General features: G+C 45.0%; 1 protein-coding gene across 7 annotated transcripts in view; it reads left to right on the top strand.

The window, feature by feature from the left end:
- The window catches only part of CEP250 (centrosomal protein 250), a 36,541-nt gene extending 17,832 nt beyond the window's left edge, over positions 1 to 18,709 (top strand). The window contains exons 20-32 of one of the 7 annotated variants that reach the window (XR_013930925.1): positions 59 to 202; positions 656 to 957; positions 2,235 to 2,394; positions 3,176 to 3,488; positions 3,898 to 4,025; positions 4,289 to 4,409; positions 6,102 to 6,256; positions 7,909 to 10,953; positions 12,596 to 12,748; positions 13,153 to 13,260; positions 13,421 to 13,471; positions 15,325 to 15,849; positions 17,700 to 18,709. Coding sequence is in view for 2 of the 7 variants with exons in the window: in XM_080405663.1 (XP_080261789.1) it covers positions 59 to 202; positions 656 to 957; positions 2,235 to 2,394; positions 3,176 to 3,488; positions 3,898 to 4,025; positions 4,289 to 4,409; positions 6,102 to 6,256; positions 7,909 to 10,953; positions 12,596 to 12,748; positions 13,153 to 13,260; positions 13,421 to 13,471; positions 15,325 to 15,612 (4,968 nt within the window). In the remaining 5 variants the exon portion in view is untranslated. Of the gene's footprint in view, positions 1 to 58; positions 203 to 655; positions 958 to 2,234; positions 2,395 to 3,175; positions 3,489 to 3,897; positions 4,026 to 4,288; positions 4,410 to 6,101; positions 6,257 to 7,908; positions 10,954 to 12,595; positions 12,749 to 13,152; positions 13,261 to 13,420; positions 13,472 to 15,324 lie in introns of all 7 variants that reach the window. The other 6 variants (XR_013930926.1, XR_013930927.1, XR_013930928.1 and 3 more) reach the window with 6 other exon arrangements.
- The last annotated feature ends 990 nt before the right edge of the window (positions 18,710 to 19,699 follow it).

Here is a 19,699-nt window from a genome sequence, read left to right as displayed (position 1 = left end):
GGAAATGCTTAAAACTGATGGTAGGTCCCAATAACTTGCTCTCCATTTGTGTTTACAGAACATGACAGAAATGCTGCAAGCAGAGCTGCAGGAAACTCACAGTAAGATCCAGGCAGTGGAGAAGAGGCACAAGGAAGAAATCAAAACCATCGGAGAGGAAATGGATGTCCTACTTCAGCAGAGGGATGCTCTACAAAAACAGGTGACTGAAACAGCAATAGCTACTCCAGTCATCGAACAGGGGGTCTCTCCCTTTCTTGCCTTTCCATAGCAGAGCAGCAGGCTGATGGGTAGTCCCTCTGGCTGCCATCACACTGTGGTCTCCATCTCAGCTGGTCTGAGGGAGACGTACTGGTCAGCTGAATCTCAGCTGCTGCCCTGGACAGGTGGGCCTTTTGCCTCTTTGCCTGTTTGCCAGAAATCAGCATGGATTTCTGCTGGCCTGTTACTACTAACCTTCTTTGTTAAGGTGGATTTTCAGGTGAAGATGGTGACCCACTTAGATTTTTAAAGAAGTCGGCTGTATCGATTGTGAATGTGGTACTCTCATGATAGGGTGAAATTTGAACTTGTTCTTTCCCTTTGCTCACAGGATATGATATATCTGGCAGTGACAAGTTGTAGTCTTTGACTGTTTTGTTATGTTTTACTTGAGGTGGAAGAGTTGACATCTCAGCTAGCAGCCTCTGAAGAGTCCCAGCAAGTGACTGGCCGCAAAGCTCAGCAAGAGGTGAGCGAGGCACAGGAACTGTCAAGGCAGAAGGCACTGGAGGTTATGCACCTCCAGAAGATCTTAGAGGAGAAGAAGAGTCAATGGGAAGAGATAGAACATCAGAACAAAGAGCTGCAACTGTGTCTGCAGTCCTTGGAGGGGGAAAGGAGTCGATGGGAAGAAGTGGAGCGTCACAACACAGAATTTCAGGCTTCAATGAAGGTCCTAGAGAGTGAAAGAGCCAGGTAAATGAAAGCCTGTGAGACTCTCCATTCTGTTTAGTGGATTCCCTCTTCCTGATCTTTGCATATGCAAGTGGCTTTGGCAGTATTTCCTAAAAAGCAGAGTTCTGAACTGTCCTTGCAGATATGTTTCATTCTCTTGATGTTGTGTCTCATTTTCTTTTATTTTAATCTTTCAGTTACAGTTTTTCTGAGGACAATGGGTTTTGGAGTAGTCCTTTCCTTAAAAGGAGGTGGTTTTTTGTTAGGTTGGCATGTTGATACTGTTAAATGAAACTTCCATGGGTTTCAAACCTGAAACACACCAAGGGAGGCAGGATGAGCTCCATATAATGAGCTAGGTAGATCCATCGGCTCCACCTTGGGTCCACTAAACTTGAAACATCTGGCATCTGTATCAGTGTTCCATCCTGATACCCTTGGTTGGCAGAAGCCATCTTAAAACCATGATTTTGAACTAAGTCAGATTCCCCTGTGCAGCACCCAACAAACAAGAATGTTTCTTACTGCCATCTGTTTCCCCCTTCCTCAAAAAATCTCAACAGGTCTCTGGAGGGGCTAAAGCAGGGTCCCTGCCAGCCTCAACAGTTAAAGAAGTTGCTGACTGTCCAAGGAATACAAGAAAGAAGAGAAAGGGTAGGTAGGCTACTTCACCTGGTCAAAGCACTGCCAGTCTTCAACGCGTATCTTCATTGAAGAAGAGAAATAAAAGGCAGTGCACTCCTGCTTCCCCTGTGCAGGATCCTCCATCTTCTGTAAGGATCTGAGTATTTCTTCCAAGCCTACATTACCACTTCTGGTATCGGCCTTCGTTCCTCTAGCTGAAAGTAAAATGGATGCTGTCAAGTCTTACAGAACTCCCTAGAGATCACCTTGCCATCAGTTGCTGCTGTTCTTACCAGGACATACAAGCTAGGGGAAGAAAATGTCTCTTCATTATTGACAAAACCTCTCCCTTGGAGTCTCATTAGTTAAAAAAAAAAACCCTTTCCTTTTCCATCATGTCTTCATTTCAAGACTTTGTTACATTTATATTCACATTCCCGTCTCAAAAAAAAAAAAAAAGTTATTTAGCCAGTAATTCACCTTTCTTCTGTGGAAAAAAGCACAGTGGGCGCATGCTTGGGTGTGACTGCCAACCTGGCTTAGGGCTGAACAAGCAGCCTAGTTGTTTAGACAAATCTCAGTAAATAAAGCAATTTTCCCCTGGGTGGTGGAAGTACTAAGAGTTTATTAAACGTTATACCGTGTAGTAATGAGTTGCTTGCTCTATCTTTCAGGCTGACTTTGTCTCTGGAAGAGAAGGAAAAGAGCCTCAGAACCCTGGAAGAAAACAGCTTTGCCCAGCGCAATGAGGTGTCTCGGCTTCTCTCAGCTGTTCACCAGGCCCAGCAGCTCCATTCGGACCACAGAAGAGAAATACAAGAGCTCAACAACCAGGTGACCTATACACTAGCATCCTCTTCTCCAGGGACACACAGAAAACCACCTTCAGCTTGTAGGCCCCAACTTGTTTCCTCTCCCAACAACATGCATTCCTTCTGTATTCTGCCCAGAGACTTTGCACACTGAGGTCAAGGCTGGATCAGCTATGTTCTGCCTGTGTTTCCCGTATTCTGTCGTGGTTCATGGCATTAGTTGTCTGAGGAGAGACAGAAGGCTCCTTTTGGAGCTTCTCAGTATCTCTGTTGTAATTGTTGTCCCCCGATGGTGTTTCTACCTCTGCCAGGCACTGAGCAGTCTGGTGAAATAGAAGTGATTATTGCAGTCTGTGGAAGGCACTTCCATCTCATCCAGTTCACCTGCATGTTGGAGATGCCCTGTAAAGGCTGTTGATTGTCTCCCCTTTACTTTTACCCCCAAGCATCCCTGGCAGCCCCATTCTCCATGCAGGGATGCTTGATCTGCTACCTCACGCTGCCAGCCACCCACTCTCACCCTCTCATATACACACACAAGCACAGAGCTTTGCTTCTGAGATTGGAAAGCATGAAAGCCTGACAGTTTGACCATTCACCTATGGGTGAGGAAACTTTGGCCTCTTAGCCCCCAGATACCTGTCTCTAGCTTATTTTGCGCAGTTTGAATCCATGGCTTTGTGCCTTCTGTTTCCAGTGTGTTTTTTTCTTGTAGTAGTTTATCCTTCGTTCCTCCCCCTACTTCCAGCTCTGCTGCCTCAGTAGCAGCACTGTCCCTGAGGCTCTCTGCATCTGTGTTACAGATAGAGTCACTGCAAGAAGTAGTGCTGGAGAAGGAGGCTGGCCTGGCAGCTCGAGAGAAGCAGCTGCTGAAGGATCTGGAGGAGTCCCGAGCAAGCGAACGGTGCTTGAGGGACTCTCTGCGCATGCTGGAGGCTGAGATGTCTGAACTGCGTTTGAGGCTTTGTAGCACAGAGAACAGAGCGAAGGCGTTGGCCACAGAGCATCAGCAGGCTAACAGGGCCCACTGTGATGCCCGATCCCAGCTGGACAAACTGCACTCGGCTCTCCACCGCATGATCAGGGACAGCAGAGACTTAGTCACTTGGAGTTCAGGTGAGTGTGGGAGGCTGGGTTAACAAGTCTGTAGAGCACATACAGGAGAGCAGATGGAGGAAGGCATGGTTCTTTGTAATCCGGTCCTTTCGGTTTAGGCTGACTCAAGCCTTGGGAAGTCTTAAAAGCCTGACATCCCTGCAGAGAGACAGGTCCATGTTTCTTTGTGGAGAAATGACCGGCATCAAAATGAAATAGGGCCCAGGTCATGTCAAGTCGTAGGGCATGTGCGCTCTTCTCTGGGGCAGCACTGACATTAGTGGACCTCAACATTAGCCTGTGACACGCATCTCACTAACACAACCTCTAGGACAATGTGAAAGACGCTGCCACCTTCTCCTACATATGAGGAGATGTTTGTTGGAGACCCTTCAATTAAATCTTGAAACAGAATGGCTTCTCTCTTCAGAACAGGGTCAAGTCTGGGACCTGACTGTTTCTCAGGCCAAGGACCTCCCTGCAGAGCTCACAGTGGACAGAGTGGCAGCAGCCCTACAAGACCTGCGTCAGCACCTGATGCAGACTCAACAAGATCTGGTAATGTGTGTCTAGTGCACCCAGAAATCCTGTCCCTTTGCTGAACTGAACTGACAAGCAGAGTGCTGAAGCCAGAATGGGTGTGAATTCGTTTAGGCCAGGTTGGCTTGCTGCCATGGGGACAAAGGAGAGTCATGATCACATCTACTATTACTGTCAGCTGCGCCCTCCCACCTTGGCTATTTCTGCCTTAGTGTTTGTACCTCTTGTCTCCTGCCAGCAGTGGCTCTGTGAGGTGATCCTTCTCTTCTTACCTCTTCCAGAATGATGCGAGGAAGAAGATACAAGACTCAGAGCTGGAGCTGAGCAGGTGGCAAGCTGGGAGGGACCATTTCAGCACCCACAATCAAAAGCTGCAGAAACAGATGGCTCAAAGTCAGGAAGGTATGGCTTGTCCTTTCCAATCCACTGACCCCATCCTGTCCCACCAGCAGGGATGTCTGATACCACACAGAGGAAAAGTGCAGTGCCTGGAGATGGGCAGAGGAGAAAAACAAGATGAGACTTACCTGTAGAACTTCCAAAGAAAGCTTTTTATAGAGAAAGATCCAGTGGCTGGCAGTGCACCCAGCTGTGCTACTGCTGTAATGTGCAGAGGTGGTGCCTTTCAAGTCACATGTCACTGCTAAGTAGGTGTAGCTCGATGCCTCACAGCATCCTTCTCCATATGTTGTTTAAAAGCACCAATCTGCAAAAACCCATGTCTGTATTGACTTCCTTTTCCTCTTACACGGCAGATTCACAGAGCATTAGTTCAGCGTTAAGGTCCTATATTATTGCATCTTCAGCTGCTTTTCCTAGTTCTCTGGTACTAAGTGTTTCTGCATCCTTCTTACCTGTTTTCTTGCCAATACTGATTGGGGGTCTGAGCTCACAGCCACAGCAAACAGTTTCTTGCTTCCCTAGCCACTTCTTACTTACGTCTTTGGTGACACATTCACATTGGGTTTGTCTATAAACTGTTTTTCACATGTAACTACCCACCTCTTCCTCTAATCTCCAGGCCATCCCAGAGCCTCCAGGGCTTCTTGGCCTCTCTTTATCATAGCTGGACAGGCACCCCTGCTCCTTTCTCTGACGTATGTTTTCCCACTCTACACATCAGAATTGCTTTTTCATCTCACTGTCTTGTTTTTCTTGTCTCAGACTGCAGGAACGTGGAAGTGTGGGCATTGCTTATTGCCTCCTCCACAGACTGTTGCCTGCTGATATGGTGCCTTTACCTGTGCAGTATTTCTTCATGTTCTCTCTCCAAGATGGAACTGCTAATCGTTTTTCAGACTTTTTACAGGAGACTTTTCCAGGCCTTAGATCACCACTTTTTCTGGAACATCTGTAGTTTTTATTACATATGTTACATGTGGTAACAGCTCATATACTTCAATTCTGCCGTTGGACACATCCTCCTTGTCGCACTAGTCAGTTCTTTTCCTCTTTAGTTCCTGTCTATTAGTTTAGTCTATTAGTTTAGTTTTAGTCCCTGTCTATCTGTAGTCCTTCTGGCTTCAGATCTCGGTACTGGTGTGATGCTCAATTATTCTGGCCTTACTGTTGTTCCAGTATCACTGAACATTTCCTTCTTTTTCTGCCAGTGCGCGATGTCTTCCTCTAGCATTCTTATGGACAAATACTAAAGTGCATCTTCAAGAGCAACACTGACATCTGTTTTTTCTCTAATGTCTCTTTGTCTTCCTGGTCAATTAACTGCGTCATTGTCAGTCTTCACTTTTTCCTTTAGGACACTAGACCTGACTCTCAGCTACTGTCTCTGTCCTTGTTTCATCGATGTCAGTTCTACCTGCTTCTAACACTGTGGATGATGTGCTGCCATGCCCTTAGCCCTGGCCTTTCAACAGGCTGAAAAGCAAGCACATTTTCATATTATTCTAAATCTTGTCACTTTCATTCTTTTTTTTCTCTGCCTGAAAGTATTTATGTCTGCTTTGAAAGTCCTTGTGGACTTAATGCCTTGAAAACACAGACAGGCAGATAAGAAAAGTATTTTTTCTCTGTAGGATGCAAATCAGATTAGTTTTTCTTTGCTTTTCACCTTTTCCTTCACCTTTACTGCTGCAGAGACACAAGTGGCAGAATGCAAGAAGAACTCTCTACAAGCTGCCCTGCAGGAAGAGGCCGCTGCTTTAAAAGAGGAGGCTACAACTCTACATCAAGAGGTGGTGTCTGTGGAAAAGAAACTCGAGGGCACTGAGAGGCAGAGAAAGGATGTCCTGGTGAGGCTGGCAGATGCCATCAAGGGCCGTTCCTTACATGTTTTTGGGCCTTCTTTTATAATTCTAAGGAGCAACTGTTTGCAGTGGAGAACTGATTATGGGTGGTATTGTACAGATTCAGTCCAAATCTGAGAAGATAGAGTATGCAAATGCTGACCAAGTTTCCCTCACTTTCCCCTTCCTTCCACTCATCATTCCTTGTTTGCCAGACTTTTGCTTTCCTGCCAGGCCATGTAGCTGAATTAGCAGGGTCATCCATCACCTTGGGTAGGAGAAAACAGTCAAGAAAGGTGAGATCGTCAAGATGACCCATATCACAGACTATGTGGAGAGACCACGGACCACTGCAAGAGCAGAAGGATATTGTTTATACCAGTGGTTGCTTTTTTGTTTAGCTTTTCCAACTGCGTTCTTCTGAATAAGTAGGAAAAGATGCAGTAGTCATAAAACTCAGTTATGATTCAGGATGTTTATTTTCCCCAATTCTGAAGATTTGTGCCATTGAAGCTTTAAAATAATTTTCAAACGTTATTTATGTGGCACACAAATAATTGGGCAATTATTTGTGTTCAAATTCATGTTTAGATTTCTAAATATCTGGATCTGGAAAAAGGGGTGAGAAGATAGTTTGCTAATAATAGAAAGCTGTTCAAAATTGCCCATCTGAGAGCAGACAGTGGGGAGAAAACAGAGCAATTTGAGAAAAGTGCCAATCCAGGTAAATATGTATGTCTGCAAGGGAAAAACTAGTCCTCATTTCAAAAACAGAATGACAGGCTGTGATCTCACCATTACTCCTTCAAGAGGAGACAGTGGGGTTCTAGAGGATGGTACCATGAAAATTCTACACAGTAGAGGTCCAAACAAAAAGAAAAGGTAAATGAAGTGTCCTCTCTTCATAAAAGAGAGAACATCATCATGCCACTGTTAGTCTGGACTTTTAAATCCTGGCTGCAGCTCTGGCAGCTCCTCCTCAAAAGAACACACTAGAGCTAGAAGAGGTTCAGAGAACAGCAAAAAGACAGGACTGGCTGAGTAGGTTGGGAAAGACACAGCCTAAAGAGTGTCACAGGAGATGTCTACAACAGCCTGAGAGGCAGGGAGGAAGGGGAAAGTGGTCATTCACTCTTTTCCAAGACATGAACAAGAGCCCGTCTGATGAAGGTAGTAAGAGCCATGCTGCAAGCGTATGACAGGAGATGTTCTAGCAGAGCAGACTTGTTGAATGCCTTGGCAAAGGGTGTGGTAAATACAGCAGGTCCATGTGGGGTCAGGAGGAGACTGAAAATTGTCACAAGCTGGCACAGTGCTAGAATCGGGGAAGTAATCATGCAAGTCAGTTGGACTTGATGATCTTAAAGGTCTTTTCCAACCTAAATGATTCTATGATCAGTATTTTCCCACTTTTCCATTTACAGTGACTCCAAAATCTGTTATGGATGGAGTTTGATAAATACAGTACGGTTCTCAAATATTTTTTGAGTGACAGTAGAAAATTTATATTGAACAGGGAAAACAGCTAAATAGCTCAGATTTTCTACTAAAAGCTCAGGCTTCAGGCCTTGACTGCCACTGGACCAGGAGTTCAAATCTAGTATCAAAACCAAACACGTATTGGTGGAATTATTGAATTTTTTCCTCTTATTTTGCAGCATGAACGGGACAGACTGCAAGCACTTAAAGAAGAACTGGTGTGGGAGATAAAAATTCTGCAGGAATCAGTCACAGCCTCTGAAACGCGAGCAAATACAGCAACAGATATGAATCACTCCCTTGAACAAGAACTCCAAACTATGTTGTCTATCTTAAAAATTAAAAATGAGGAATTGGAAACACAGTGGGAGAAAATCCAGATGCTACAGAAAGTGGCAGCAGAGGGAGACGCTTTGCAGGAGAATCTGACTCTCATGACTGCTATCCTGTCAGAGAGGGAGGGAGAAATGAAGTTGTACCAGGAACAGATAAGAACGCTGGAAAAGCAGAAAGAAATGCATAAAACTACTCTCAATCAGGCTATTAAGGACCTAACAGAGAAGAAACAGGAGACAGAATCCCAGCAAGAACACATACAGGAACTGGAGAAGCAGCAAGAAGAACAAGGGATTGCTCTAAGCAAAATGAATAAAGACCTGGAAGAGAAAGACCAGGAGATCAAATCCCAGCAGGAACAGATAGCGGAGCTGGAGAAGCAGCGGGACATGCAGAGGACTGCTGTTGGCAAGCTGAGCCAAGACCTGGAGGAGAGAGACCAGGAGATCAAATCCCAGCAGGAACAGATAGCGGAGCTGGAGAAGCAGCGGGACATGCAGAGGACTGCTGTTGGCAAGCTGAGCAAAGACCTGGAGGAGAGAGACCAGGAGATCAAATCCCAGCAGGAACAGATAGCGGAGCTGGAGGAGCAGCGGGACATGCAGAGGACTGCTGTTGGCAAGCTGAGCAAAGACCTGGAGGAGAGAGACCAGGAGATCAAATCCCAGCAGGAACAGATAGCGGAGCTGGAGGAGCAGCGGGACATGCAGAGGACTGCTGTTGGCAAGCTGAGCAAAGACCTGGAGGAGAGAGACCAGGAGATCAAATCCCAGCAGGAACAGATAGCGGAGCTGGAGAAGCAGCGGGACATGCAGAGGACTGCTGTTGGCAAGCTGAGCAAAGACCTGGAGGAGAGAGACCAGGAGATCAAATCCCAGCAGGAACAGATAGCGGAGCTGGAGGAGCAGCGGGACATGCAGAGGACTGCTGTTGGCAAGCTGAGCAAAGACCTGGAGGAGAGAGACCAGGAGATCAAATTCCAGGAGGGGAAAATAATGGTTCTAGAACAACATGCTGCATCACAAGTGAGAAATCTACTTGTGGATCTTGATCATATGAAAGGAAACTTGAAGGAGAAAAACATAGAGCTTATGTCCCTGACTCAGCAGATCCAAGAACTAGAAAAGGAGAGAGAAGAGGTGAAATCTCTGCATGCAAATCTTGAACACCTGAGAGCAATTCTCAAGGACAGAGAGAGTGAGTGTGATTCTCAAAGGGGTCAGTTAAGATACTTGCAGCAGTACAAGGAACAGCAAGATGGGCACCTGCAAGAGCTTCATGGTAAAGTAGAAAAGATGACACTTTCTTTATCTAAAAAAGATCAAGAGTTTGAGTCACAACAAAAGCAAATTCAGGAAGTTGAAGAAGTCATGGAAAGGCAGTTAAGTATTGTCCGTGACCAACTGGAGCAGACCTTAGAAACCTTAAAAGAAAAGGACAGACTCATAGACATCCAAAAGCAACAAATGAGGAGCTATGAGGAAAAAACAGAAGAACAGATGAATGTCTTACATAGAGACTTAGAATACACTAAGGCAATACTGGAAGAAAAGGATCTCGTGATTGGATCTCAGAGGGAAGTGATTGAGACCTTCCAAAAACAAGAACAGGACTCCAATCAGCAGAAGGAAATTTTGCAGCATCTTCAAGTGGCACTAAAGGAACAAGAGCAAGAAATTTTATCCCTTAGAAAGCAACGTGAGTCATGCAAGGAAGAGGAGGAAAACCATGAAGCTGAGCAAGCAAATCTTCAAGCAACAAAACTGACTCTGAAAGAAAGAGAAGAAAAGATAGAGGTTCTAGAGGAGGCTATCTCTAAGCTTCAACAGCAAAAGGAGGAGGCAGCGATGCAGACTAAAGCCATACTGCAAAAACTAGAATGTGCTGAATCTTCTCTAGAAACTAGAGATCAAGAGATAGCGTCTTTGCAAGAGCATGTGCAGCACCTTCAAGAGCAGAAGGAATTAGAAGGCAAGCAAGCCAAGAATTTACAGCAGGATCTAGACAAAATGAGCCAAATAGCGAAGAAGAACCATTTAGAGTTCCTCAGGCAGACAGAGCAAATGAACATGTTCCAGCTTCGTGAAGAAAGCATGAAGGTAGCACTAACATCATGCCAGAAGCAAGTGAATCTGCTTGAGGAAGTGGTGAGGAAGAGAGATGAAGACAATGAAGCTCTTACACAAAAACTTCATCACCAAGAAGAAGAACTGAAGGTCTTGCAGAATCTCCAGCTTAGGCTAACTGAAACAAATGAAGAGGTCAGGCACCACACAGAGCAAGAGAAGCTTCTGGAGGAAGCCTTGCCTGAGAGGGATCAAGAGGCCAAGGCTCAAGGTGAGCAAAAAGAGTTAGAAGAGGAAATAAGAGCTCTTCGGGAAGATCTCCAGCATGTTCAGCAGACCCTGACAAAGAAGGGTGAAGAGATCATGTATCAGAGAGACAGAGTCAGGTATTTAGAGGAGACTCTGACAGGGAGAGAGCAAGAGCTTAGGAGGCAGAGTGAAGTCCTGAAACAGTTGACATCAGCTTTACAATGGAAAGGTGAAGGGGAGACCCTAAAGAAACAAATCCAGAAGCTCCAAAAGTGGGAAGAAGAGGAAGCAGCAAAGAGGAAAGTTCTCCAGGAGAGAGACCATCTGTTGAAAAGGCAGAAGGAGCTAGCCCAACAACTGGAAGATGAAAGGAAAGCAAAGGGGGAAGAACTGGAACATGTGATTTCTGTTTTGAAGCAGAATGAAAGCAGAGAAATTGAATGGAAAGGGAAGGCACAAGCACTCAGTCTTGCTCTTACCAAGAGTGAAATGGCCAATGGGACTCTGAGGGAAGAAATAGCCATCCTACAAAGTATGGTTTCAGAGAGGGACAAGGACCGCTTTCATCTTCAGGTAGGCACTGTGATTGTTCATCAGTCAACTAAAATATCTATAAAGGATTCTAAAGATGTTTCCCATAAAGATAGGGGAATACATAGTCCCGTAACAACATGACCTGCTTGGCCAAAGAAGACATGACTGCAGCCAGCAGGCTTGCCTGCCTATACAGTTCTGGCCAGAGACCATTCACCTGCTAGAGCTGGCAAGCCCAGAACTACTGAAAGAGCTGCAGAGCTTGCTGTTAGATCAAGTCCAAAAGTTGGCAGCGGGTAATTGGCTCTCTCCTACGTAGGTGGGCTTAGCCAGCCTGTTGTGGTTAGGATTTGACATTTGACTAGTGTACTAAACTTGGTAGAATTTTATAATGATGACTGAACAGCAGCTACGCTGATGCTGCTTAGAGGATGCTTTCAGAGGTGTCCATTTCCAAGGTACAGGTTTTTCTGGTACATTAAAAAGAACGGAATTTGTGCCATTGCCTGATCGGGTTAAGGGCTTCATCGTGCATTGGGTGTGCTTGTGCTGCAGTGCAGAAAGCATGAAGGCAAATCTCTGTGGATTCCTGAAGGTGGTCTGACCTGGCTACTGCCAGTGGAGCAGCTGCAACAACCTGTGCTACAGACTTGCCTGGGTCTCTGCCAGTACTTTTAGGCACTACATTAATGTAATAAAACCTGCTACTAATAAAATACTATATTTATGCATTACACATTTATACATTACTTAAGAAATATTACTGCCAGATTGATCAGGATGCTGACAGGTATTGTGATCTGTTGATGGGAAGCAGAGAAGTGACAAGGGCAGGAAACATGAAAACAACAGGGGGAGATTTCAGCCGCATCCATATAGATCAGGTATACAACAGCATTAGATCACGTAATGCAGTTGCATCTATATAGATCGGTACAGTGCTGCTGATATCAAGACTACATTTATAGATGCTGTCAGAGATTGCTTCAAGGAGCAGTTCATCAAGAAACCCACATGAGGGTAGGTGGCTCTTGACTAGGTTCAAAGCAATGCAAGGGGCTTGACTGATCATGGGATTTTTTTCAAAGAGCAGTTCTGTAACGATGATGTAACAGGTAAAGGGAATAGAAAGCAAACCCGTAGTATTTTGTCACTGCAGAAATACCTGCTTGACTGACATCTTGCATATGGTTTGGTTGTCTGAGGACAGAGAGTAGAACTTTTAGATAGGATAGAAGTACAGTGAAGGCCAAAGAGTATGACCAAAGATGGTCATCCCTAGGGATAGCTTCCGTAAGAGGACCATGTAAATGTGGAAGTCTTCATGATGGACAAGAAATGGCTGAGAGAGGGAGCTGGAAATACTGAGACCTTTGTAAAACCATTAAGTGGCTGAAAAGGAAATTAATGTTTCCAGTCTCTCCCAAAACCTGAATGGGCGGACTGAACAAAACTAGCAGGAAGCATGTCCAGAACAAAAAACTCCATTTCCCAAGGTGATCTGGAGGAGACCCCCTAGGAAAAGTGTGTGCTGTTTTGGCCTGTGGACCAGGAGAAGAAGGGACTTAGTACCATCCATTCTTGACTCTAGTGTCTAGTTGCTCTCCCTGATGTTGATTCTGGCCCTCCTAACCTTTATGTGGTACCAGCTCACATCATGTCCTCTCTGAATACCCAACAGGCTATTGCACAAGGGGAGCAGCTATCATGGCTCTCAGAGAAGAGACTCCTGTCACAGCGGCTGGAATGTCTGCAGCAAACAGTTGCAAGGCTGGAACAGGAGAAGACTGAGCTGAAGCAACTCAATGATGAGCTCAGAAGGACTCTTGAGCAGGTAAAACAGGGTTTCACTGTCTCTGCAAAACCTCTGTTATGGTCCTCTGTAACACAACATACACTGCACTTTGGAGTCCTCTGCTTCTTTCCATCCCTCTCCCACCTTCCCCTGTGGACACGTGCTTTTATATTTTCTCTTTCTTCTGGCACCCCATTGCCTTCACAAATGCATGTTCACTCTGGTACCACCCTTCTTGCCCCAGTGTCCCTATACACACACATTTGACTGTCTCGTGTCAGGAACTGTTTCCTCTTGCTCTTTCTCTTCCATAGTCTACATGCAGTGCTTTTTGCCCCCAACATTCTCTGGTGCAATTAACGGTCTCTGAGCAGACATCTCCTTGCCATGATGTCCAGAGGTCCTTTTGATGGCTGTGACCCTTTCTCCTATCCAATGTGCAGGTGGAACGTGAACGGAGGAGACTGAAAAGAGATTATGGTGGTCGGTCACTGCCAGGTGCATGTGGATTTTCTGAGTCTGACCAGCACAAGATGCCTGCTTCTAGACAGGTGAGAACGCAGTGGTGGGAGGAGGCTCTGGCCATATGGAGGAACAATGGCAAATCCGAGTGACAGCAGCCCCCCAATATAGATCTAACAGAAGTTCAATGTAGACCATGGCCCTGACCAGACTGGAGACTAAAAAGAAATCCTTGTGTTTTCTTCACAGGAGGAGTCTCATGCTCGCTGCAGTTGTCGATTAGCTGAGTTACAGAACCAGGTGAGGAGTAGGGAGTACCTCATCAAAAGCTGCTGTGGTTGTACCAATCGGTGCAGCTTTGCATGATGCTACAGCCCGACTTTTGTTTGGCTGTCAGGAAGCAAGTACACCAGGCAGTGGAAATAATCAGCCGTATCCATTGGCTATAGCCAAACAACATAATTCCCCTAGGTCTAGTCTCTGACTTGCCTAAAGATGCGGCACGGTGGAAGAGGGATTAAGGAAATTCAGAAGACTGCAACTCGCCTGAAAATAGAAAAGATTCTCAGGGCATTCCTCTTGAGTTTTACTTATCCTGTTGACCATTCCCATTTTCCATTGACTGTTAAGTGGAGCTTGCGTTGTATCAGTGCTACAGGGATGTGAGGCAGTGCCAGAGCTTACAGCCTTCAGGCAATTGTTAGTCTCATATTGCTATGAGATTGCTGTGCAGATCGTGATCCCAATACTGGACCAAGTCAGAGACCTAAGCACTGTATGGACATTTGTTTTTTCAGTGTAAGAACATAGGCTCCAGCTACTGAAGCCTACTGCATCCTTTGACAGTAGTACTGGCACTAGCAGCAATCCCCAGACTTCTTTTCCATGTACCTTTATGGGTTTGGTACACCCTGCTCTGCTTGAGGAGGTGAATCTTCACAGGCATTTGGGGCAAAATGCATATAATGTTTATGTGAGCTAAGTGCACAATGCTTAGCTCTGGCAAGTGAACCGAGAATACTGCTAAAGCTTTCAAGGTATATCTTAAGGATGTTTTCACCAGGGAGCCTCAGTGTCCGAAGCTCTGTTGTGACAGCTAACTAACTGAGCCTCCTTCCCTTTGTGACTGCTGTGTCTGCCTGCACTGTGGACCTACTTCAGCAGTTCAGGAGGAAACTGGAGGTGCTCTTCTCAGACAATAGTCCCCAGCTGGCTAGTCAGGGCACTCCTCTGGGTGTGGGCAACAGCAGAACTGGAACTTGGTCTCCCACTTCATGGGAGATGCTCTTAGCAGCAGATGGCTACTTCTCCCACTCATAACTCTGGGTTACCTGCCAGAGCATGGGAGGGTTTTTCAGGCTTCCAAGCCCAGTTTCACAAAGGTGCCCTTATTATGTCAGAGAGAAGGTCAGACCTGTCCTTTTCTCCAGTGATGGTGTTCCCTAGCCTGTGCATGATGTTTGCTGTGAGGTCCCTTTGTTGCGTTATTTTCCATGGGCATCTCCTCCACTTCAGAGCAGGCAGAGGGCAACATGCCAGAGCTGCTGTGGCTGGCACTGCACTGCAAACCTGACAGGAGGTGAGAGCAGCTCGGTCTCTCCTATCAAAAGCCCAGCTGGCATAAGTCCATGTTGTTGGGAAAAGAGAATCTAAGGAGTTTCAAGGCCTCAGTGGTCCTTTAAGGCTTATCTTCCCCTGGGCTTTGTTCATCAAATTATGCTTATTTGTGAAATGCTTTAAAGTTAAGAAAAATGAGAGTTTGCTCCCTTTTCACATGCTAGCTGTCAAGCTTTTAAACTAGATCATAACAGTTCTCTACTACCTTGTGTAACCAGTAGCCCTCCTACTGAGGAAAAAGCATGTTGAACTGATGTCAGTAGCCCAAATCTCTCTTGTAGTAACCCAACTCTTTTTTTCAAATCCTGTAGGAGCCTCTCGCTTTAATATAAGAGAAACTGAGAAACTCAGAATTGTTGATAATTTAAGCTCAGTTCAGGGTGACTCTGGGAACCTGTTACTTCCCATTCCACAAGGACAAAGTGTTTGTCAGGGCTGGATTTGGAGTGTGCGTCTCCCTGGCAGCTGGTACCATGGAGCTACAGACAGTTCTGACAGCGTGGGCTTGTCTGAGCTCAGCCTTTTGCCTCTTTCAGGTGTCCCTTCTGCAGACCCAGCTGGCACAAGAACGAAAATACAAGCAGGACTATATTGAGTGCTGTGCAAAGACCAGCCAGGAGCTGTCAGACCTTCACCAAGAGCTCTCTTACTCCTTAGCAGCTGTGGTCAGGGAGCCCAACGCTACTGTCCTGGAAGCAGAGACCTGGAAGCTGGATCGGTCTCTGAACCTTAACTTGGCTGTGATCTCTCTGGACCGTCAGTCTCCTGAGAGACAGACATTGCATTCAACAGCCAGATCTGCCAGAAGCAATGACCTGAGGTAACAGGACCAGTGTACAGCAAGAGGTCTCAGCAGGAGCCAAGTCGGGGACCTGCTGTAGTAGGTGAACTGTGGCAGGGGGCTTGGTCCAAGGCATGAGTCTCAAAGTAAGATAAAAGTTCAGAGCACAGTGTTCACTGCAGGTTCCCCAGCAGAAGCAGTGGTGGGACAAAACTGGTGCTGGCTTGTCTGGATGGGGTCAGTCATAGGCCTGGAAAAGCAGGATGAACCTGGTGAGCAGGTAAAATTTCTTCCTTTTCTAAAGCATTCCATCACAGCATGCCTGGTCTGACTCCACACAGGCCCCCCACATTAGGCTGTTCCTGTCAGTTTCTATAGTGTATACAAGACTTTGTCTGTTCGGGTTTTTTTCAATACATTTATTTCTCAAGAACACTGCACAGGCTCTGAGCAGAAATCTCCTTGCAGTGATACTGTGTTGCTCCTCTGCTTTCTTCAGCAGCTGCTCCAGGCGGGCTTTCTCTGCGCAGAGCTCTTCATTTGTTCTCTTACACAAGTTCAGCTTCTCCTGGTCAGAGATCTTTGCTCTCTCCATCTCGTCCACTTTACCTGACAGAACTTCATTCTCTTGCTCCAGCTACAATCACAGAAGCACAGAGGAAATAAAATACAGTAAGATTTACTCTGCAGGAGGTTTGGCTTGGACAGAAAACGGAGGAACATTTCCATATTCACTCGGTCATGCTGTCTGAGGGCAAGGAGTCTGAGAAGCAACATCAGCAGCTGGAGACAAACACCTGGCAAGATCTTTGGCAACTCTGCTCACCTGCAGCACAAGTGTGTTCAGTTGCACTTTATCCAGTGCAAGAGCTTCATTGATACTGCTCATGTTCCCTGTTGCGACACGTAGCTCAGCTATTTCAGCACTCAGCTTATTCTGAGCCCCTGTCAACTCTGCGACTGACTGCTCTGCCTGAAGAGACACAAAAGAAGAATTTCTGTGACCTGAGACAAGGAATAAATAGCAACACATGCTAAAAGATCTAATAATGATGAAAACTAAGATAAAATACTAAAAAAGTCTATGCTACAGAAATAATTCTAGTAATAAAGTGCTTAGCCTCCAATGGTCAGCTGAGAAGAACATGGCATCTCCTTACTTACTTACAAGAGGGAGAGCCCAGCAGAAGTCTTACCTTTTTTAGGTATAATAGGGGTTAAACTTTATCAGTTCTTGAGTCTTCCAGTTAGAAATGTGAAGATGGATGGATGGATAAAATTTGAGTTAACCCAGCAGAGTCTGACCTTTCTCTTCAGTTATCTGAATACAGAAAAACACCTTCCCTCGGTTTCCAAATTACATTTCCTTCCAGACTGGGGGATTGTGAGAAATCAAAAGGAATGCAGAGTTGTGTTTAATGCCAGTGCAGAACAACTTTCATCTAGGTTGGGTACATATGTCTAAGTATGTAACCAACATCAAAGTACATGAGACCAAAGTCACATCCAAGCACAGGAAAACATCCACACAAACAACAAGTGAAGGGAACAATCTCACTGGGATTTAACATTCATGCAGGCAGAAACAAAACATAGTGAAAAGAACAAAATAACTTTTATTGCAAGTGGACAAGCTTTTGTTTTGTTAAACAGTTTTAGTTCTTCAGCATTTCCAGTGTTTCTTGTTCCTTCAGACACATGAATATTGCATAAAGACAGGGAGGAGGAGAGCTTTTGTTAAAACAAGTGAAATGTCTAACACTTACCTTGCAAAAAAGAGATTATCAGGACACCGTCAGAGGTCCTTTGGGCATAAAGGTACCCATTAGTCAACATACACATCTGTATTGAAACACATACGCATACCATATTGTCGATACATAACTCAGAATATCCAAATGTTGTTGTAACTAACAAAATCTGATATTCAGTAACTTTTTAAGGAGGACCTTCCTGGGGTTTATGTGCTCACACAGTTTTTAGAAATGAAAAAAACTGGGAGAGCAATTGCTGATAATCTGATTTTGGTAGCTACTCATTAGCATTCTCCTGATTAGGATAGGAAAGTAACTGAATTTAGCTAATGTTAACAAACTTGTATGTAATTTCAATCTTTTTTTTTTTCCCTAGTCTAAATGAGATGTCTGATCTTTGTCTTAATGGAGGAGTTTCTGCCAAGCCAAAGACAAAGAATCAAGGCTCATGGAGGTGAGAAATGGGGTGAGCTCCTGTGCAAAGCCATTCCCTGCCTTTTACCTATATTCCTCTCACATTCAGCTGGTGCTGTCAAACCTTACCTTATGATGAGTATTAGAATCTATAAAGCATTATTTCAGGCAAACGATTTCTGGGGACAAAATATGAGTATGCAAGAACAAAAGCATAGGCAAGGAGAGAGAACTGTATGGAAAAGGAAGTCCAAACAAGAAATTAGTATTCCCTGAAAATTAGGACAACTTCTGGGACACATCTGTGCTAGGGCAGGTACTCCAACAAAACAAAAGGACATAAAGCTTGAGCTACACACAATTAAAGCTAACATAACTGAACAGGAATAAAATTGCACCTTATGCAGTGCCAGTTCTGTTTTGCATATGTTAGCCCCTTGTCTCCTCTTACTTCTTACTCTGCTTTTTGAGAAAAGCAACTTGCTTCTACCAAGGAGAGAAGTTACAGTTTTGAAGATATTAACACCAAGCACATGACAGAAGTCCAGAAGCTCAGATCAGGATTACATTTAGGGTCAGATTTACAAGGTGCTTCTGAATAGGACCCTTCACACTATCACAAAGACGCCAGTGCAGGTTCCCTAGCTGGAGATCTATTTAGCAACAGAAAATCTCAGGAGAGAGTAACAGCACTGAAAACCTGGTGTGCTGGCTTTAGTATGTGAATAACACCAAAGAATAAAAATGTGGAACCCAAGGCTGCTGTTCTGGAAACAGAGACTTAGAAGCTGGGGCAGCCTCTGAACCTTCTTTTCCTGCAGCGGAGCAGCTGCAGCATCATGGGGTTCCTGTCGTGCGCCCTTCCTGGAAATGTGTTATGTTTTGCTGTGGGGAAGGGGGGTGCATTTGTTCTGTTTACATTTGGAAGCATTTCCTAGTGACAGATTTTTTTAAATAAAAAGTATGAACTGGCATCTAACGATCAGTTGCATAGGTGTGGTATAGCTGTGCCAGCACGAGGTAAGGAGAGCAGTGCAATGGAATGAGCTTCCATAGTGCTGATGGTCTTGTTCACCCCCCACTATTCTCTGCTTATTTAAATCGGTGGGGAATAGAACCCAGAGGCAAAAATAACTTCAGTCATCATGGTTTTGTGCCAAATCTGGCTAGTAAAAAAAATATTTTGATTGTTAGTGTGGTTTATGATGACAACAATTTGGAATCTTCAGAAGTCTCTTAGATGTTCAACTTCATCCTGCATGACATTCTGTTAAGTGCGATGTTCAATTAGGTGTATTAATAGGATTGAGTATTCATGTAGACCTTATTAAAGGGATCAAAAATCACATGCATGTAAATTCTTATGTGGAATTACAATCCAAATGAGATATTTCCAGGGGAACTCACAGAGCTTTGACCAGTGCTTTCAAGATCTTTATCTGTAATTAAAGGAGAAAAAAACCCTCTTAACAGCAACAAAAAAAAATTGCTGCAACAAGGCTTTTACCATCAGTGCTGTTGCTCCTTCCTCCAGAGGTCAGACCACACTGCTGCTCCTCCAGCTAACCACCTCTCCCACCATCCTTAGGGCTACTTTAACTATTTAGTGGGAACGAGCTACAGCTGCACATTGTCCATGTCAGTCAACTCACCACCTCTGCATGAAGGCCACAGCTGCATATTATCGATGCTAATCAACCCACTGCCTTCATTCCTCTACAAAAGATTATGAAGAAGAGTTATACTGAGGCAGAAAACAGTCTCAGCTTCACATATGAAAAAAAGGCGAGGCTCTGAGCTGTCCATTTCCCTTAGGGATCAGGGAAAACTCCTCGGTTGCTGGTTGGTGCCATGAAACACTGCCCAGGAAAAGGTTGGGGTGGGGGCAGGAAATACAGTGATATGTATAACTAGGAAAGCAACCAAGAACAAAAGAAAGAAAATCATTATGCCCCTGCCTCT

Source organism: Falco punctatus (assembly GCF_963210335.1).
Source record: "Falco punctatus genome assembly, chromosome: 10".
In the NCBI taxonomy this organism is placed as follows: Eukaryota; Metazoa; Chordata; class Aves; order Falconiformes; family Falconidae; genus Falco; species Falco punctatus.
Note: the sequence above shows the minus strand (reverse complement) of the source record. Positions and strands in the feature narration are given on the sequence as shown.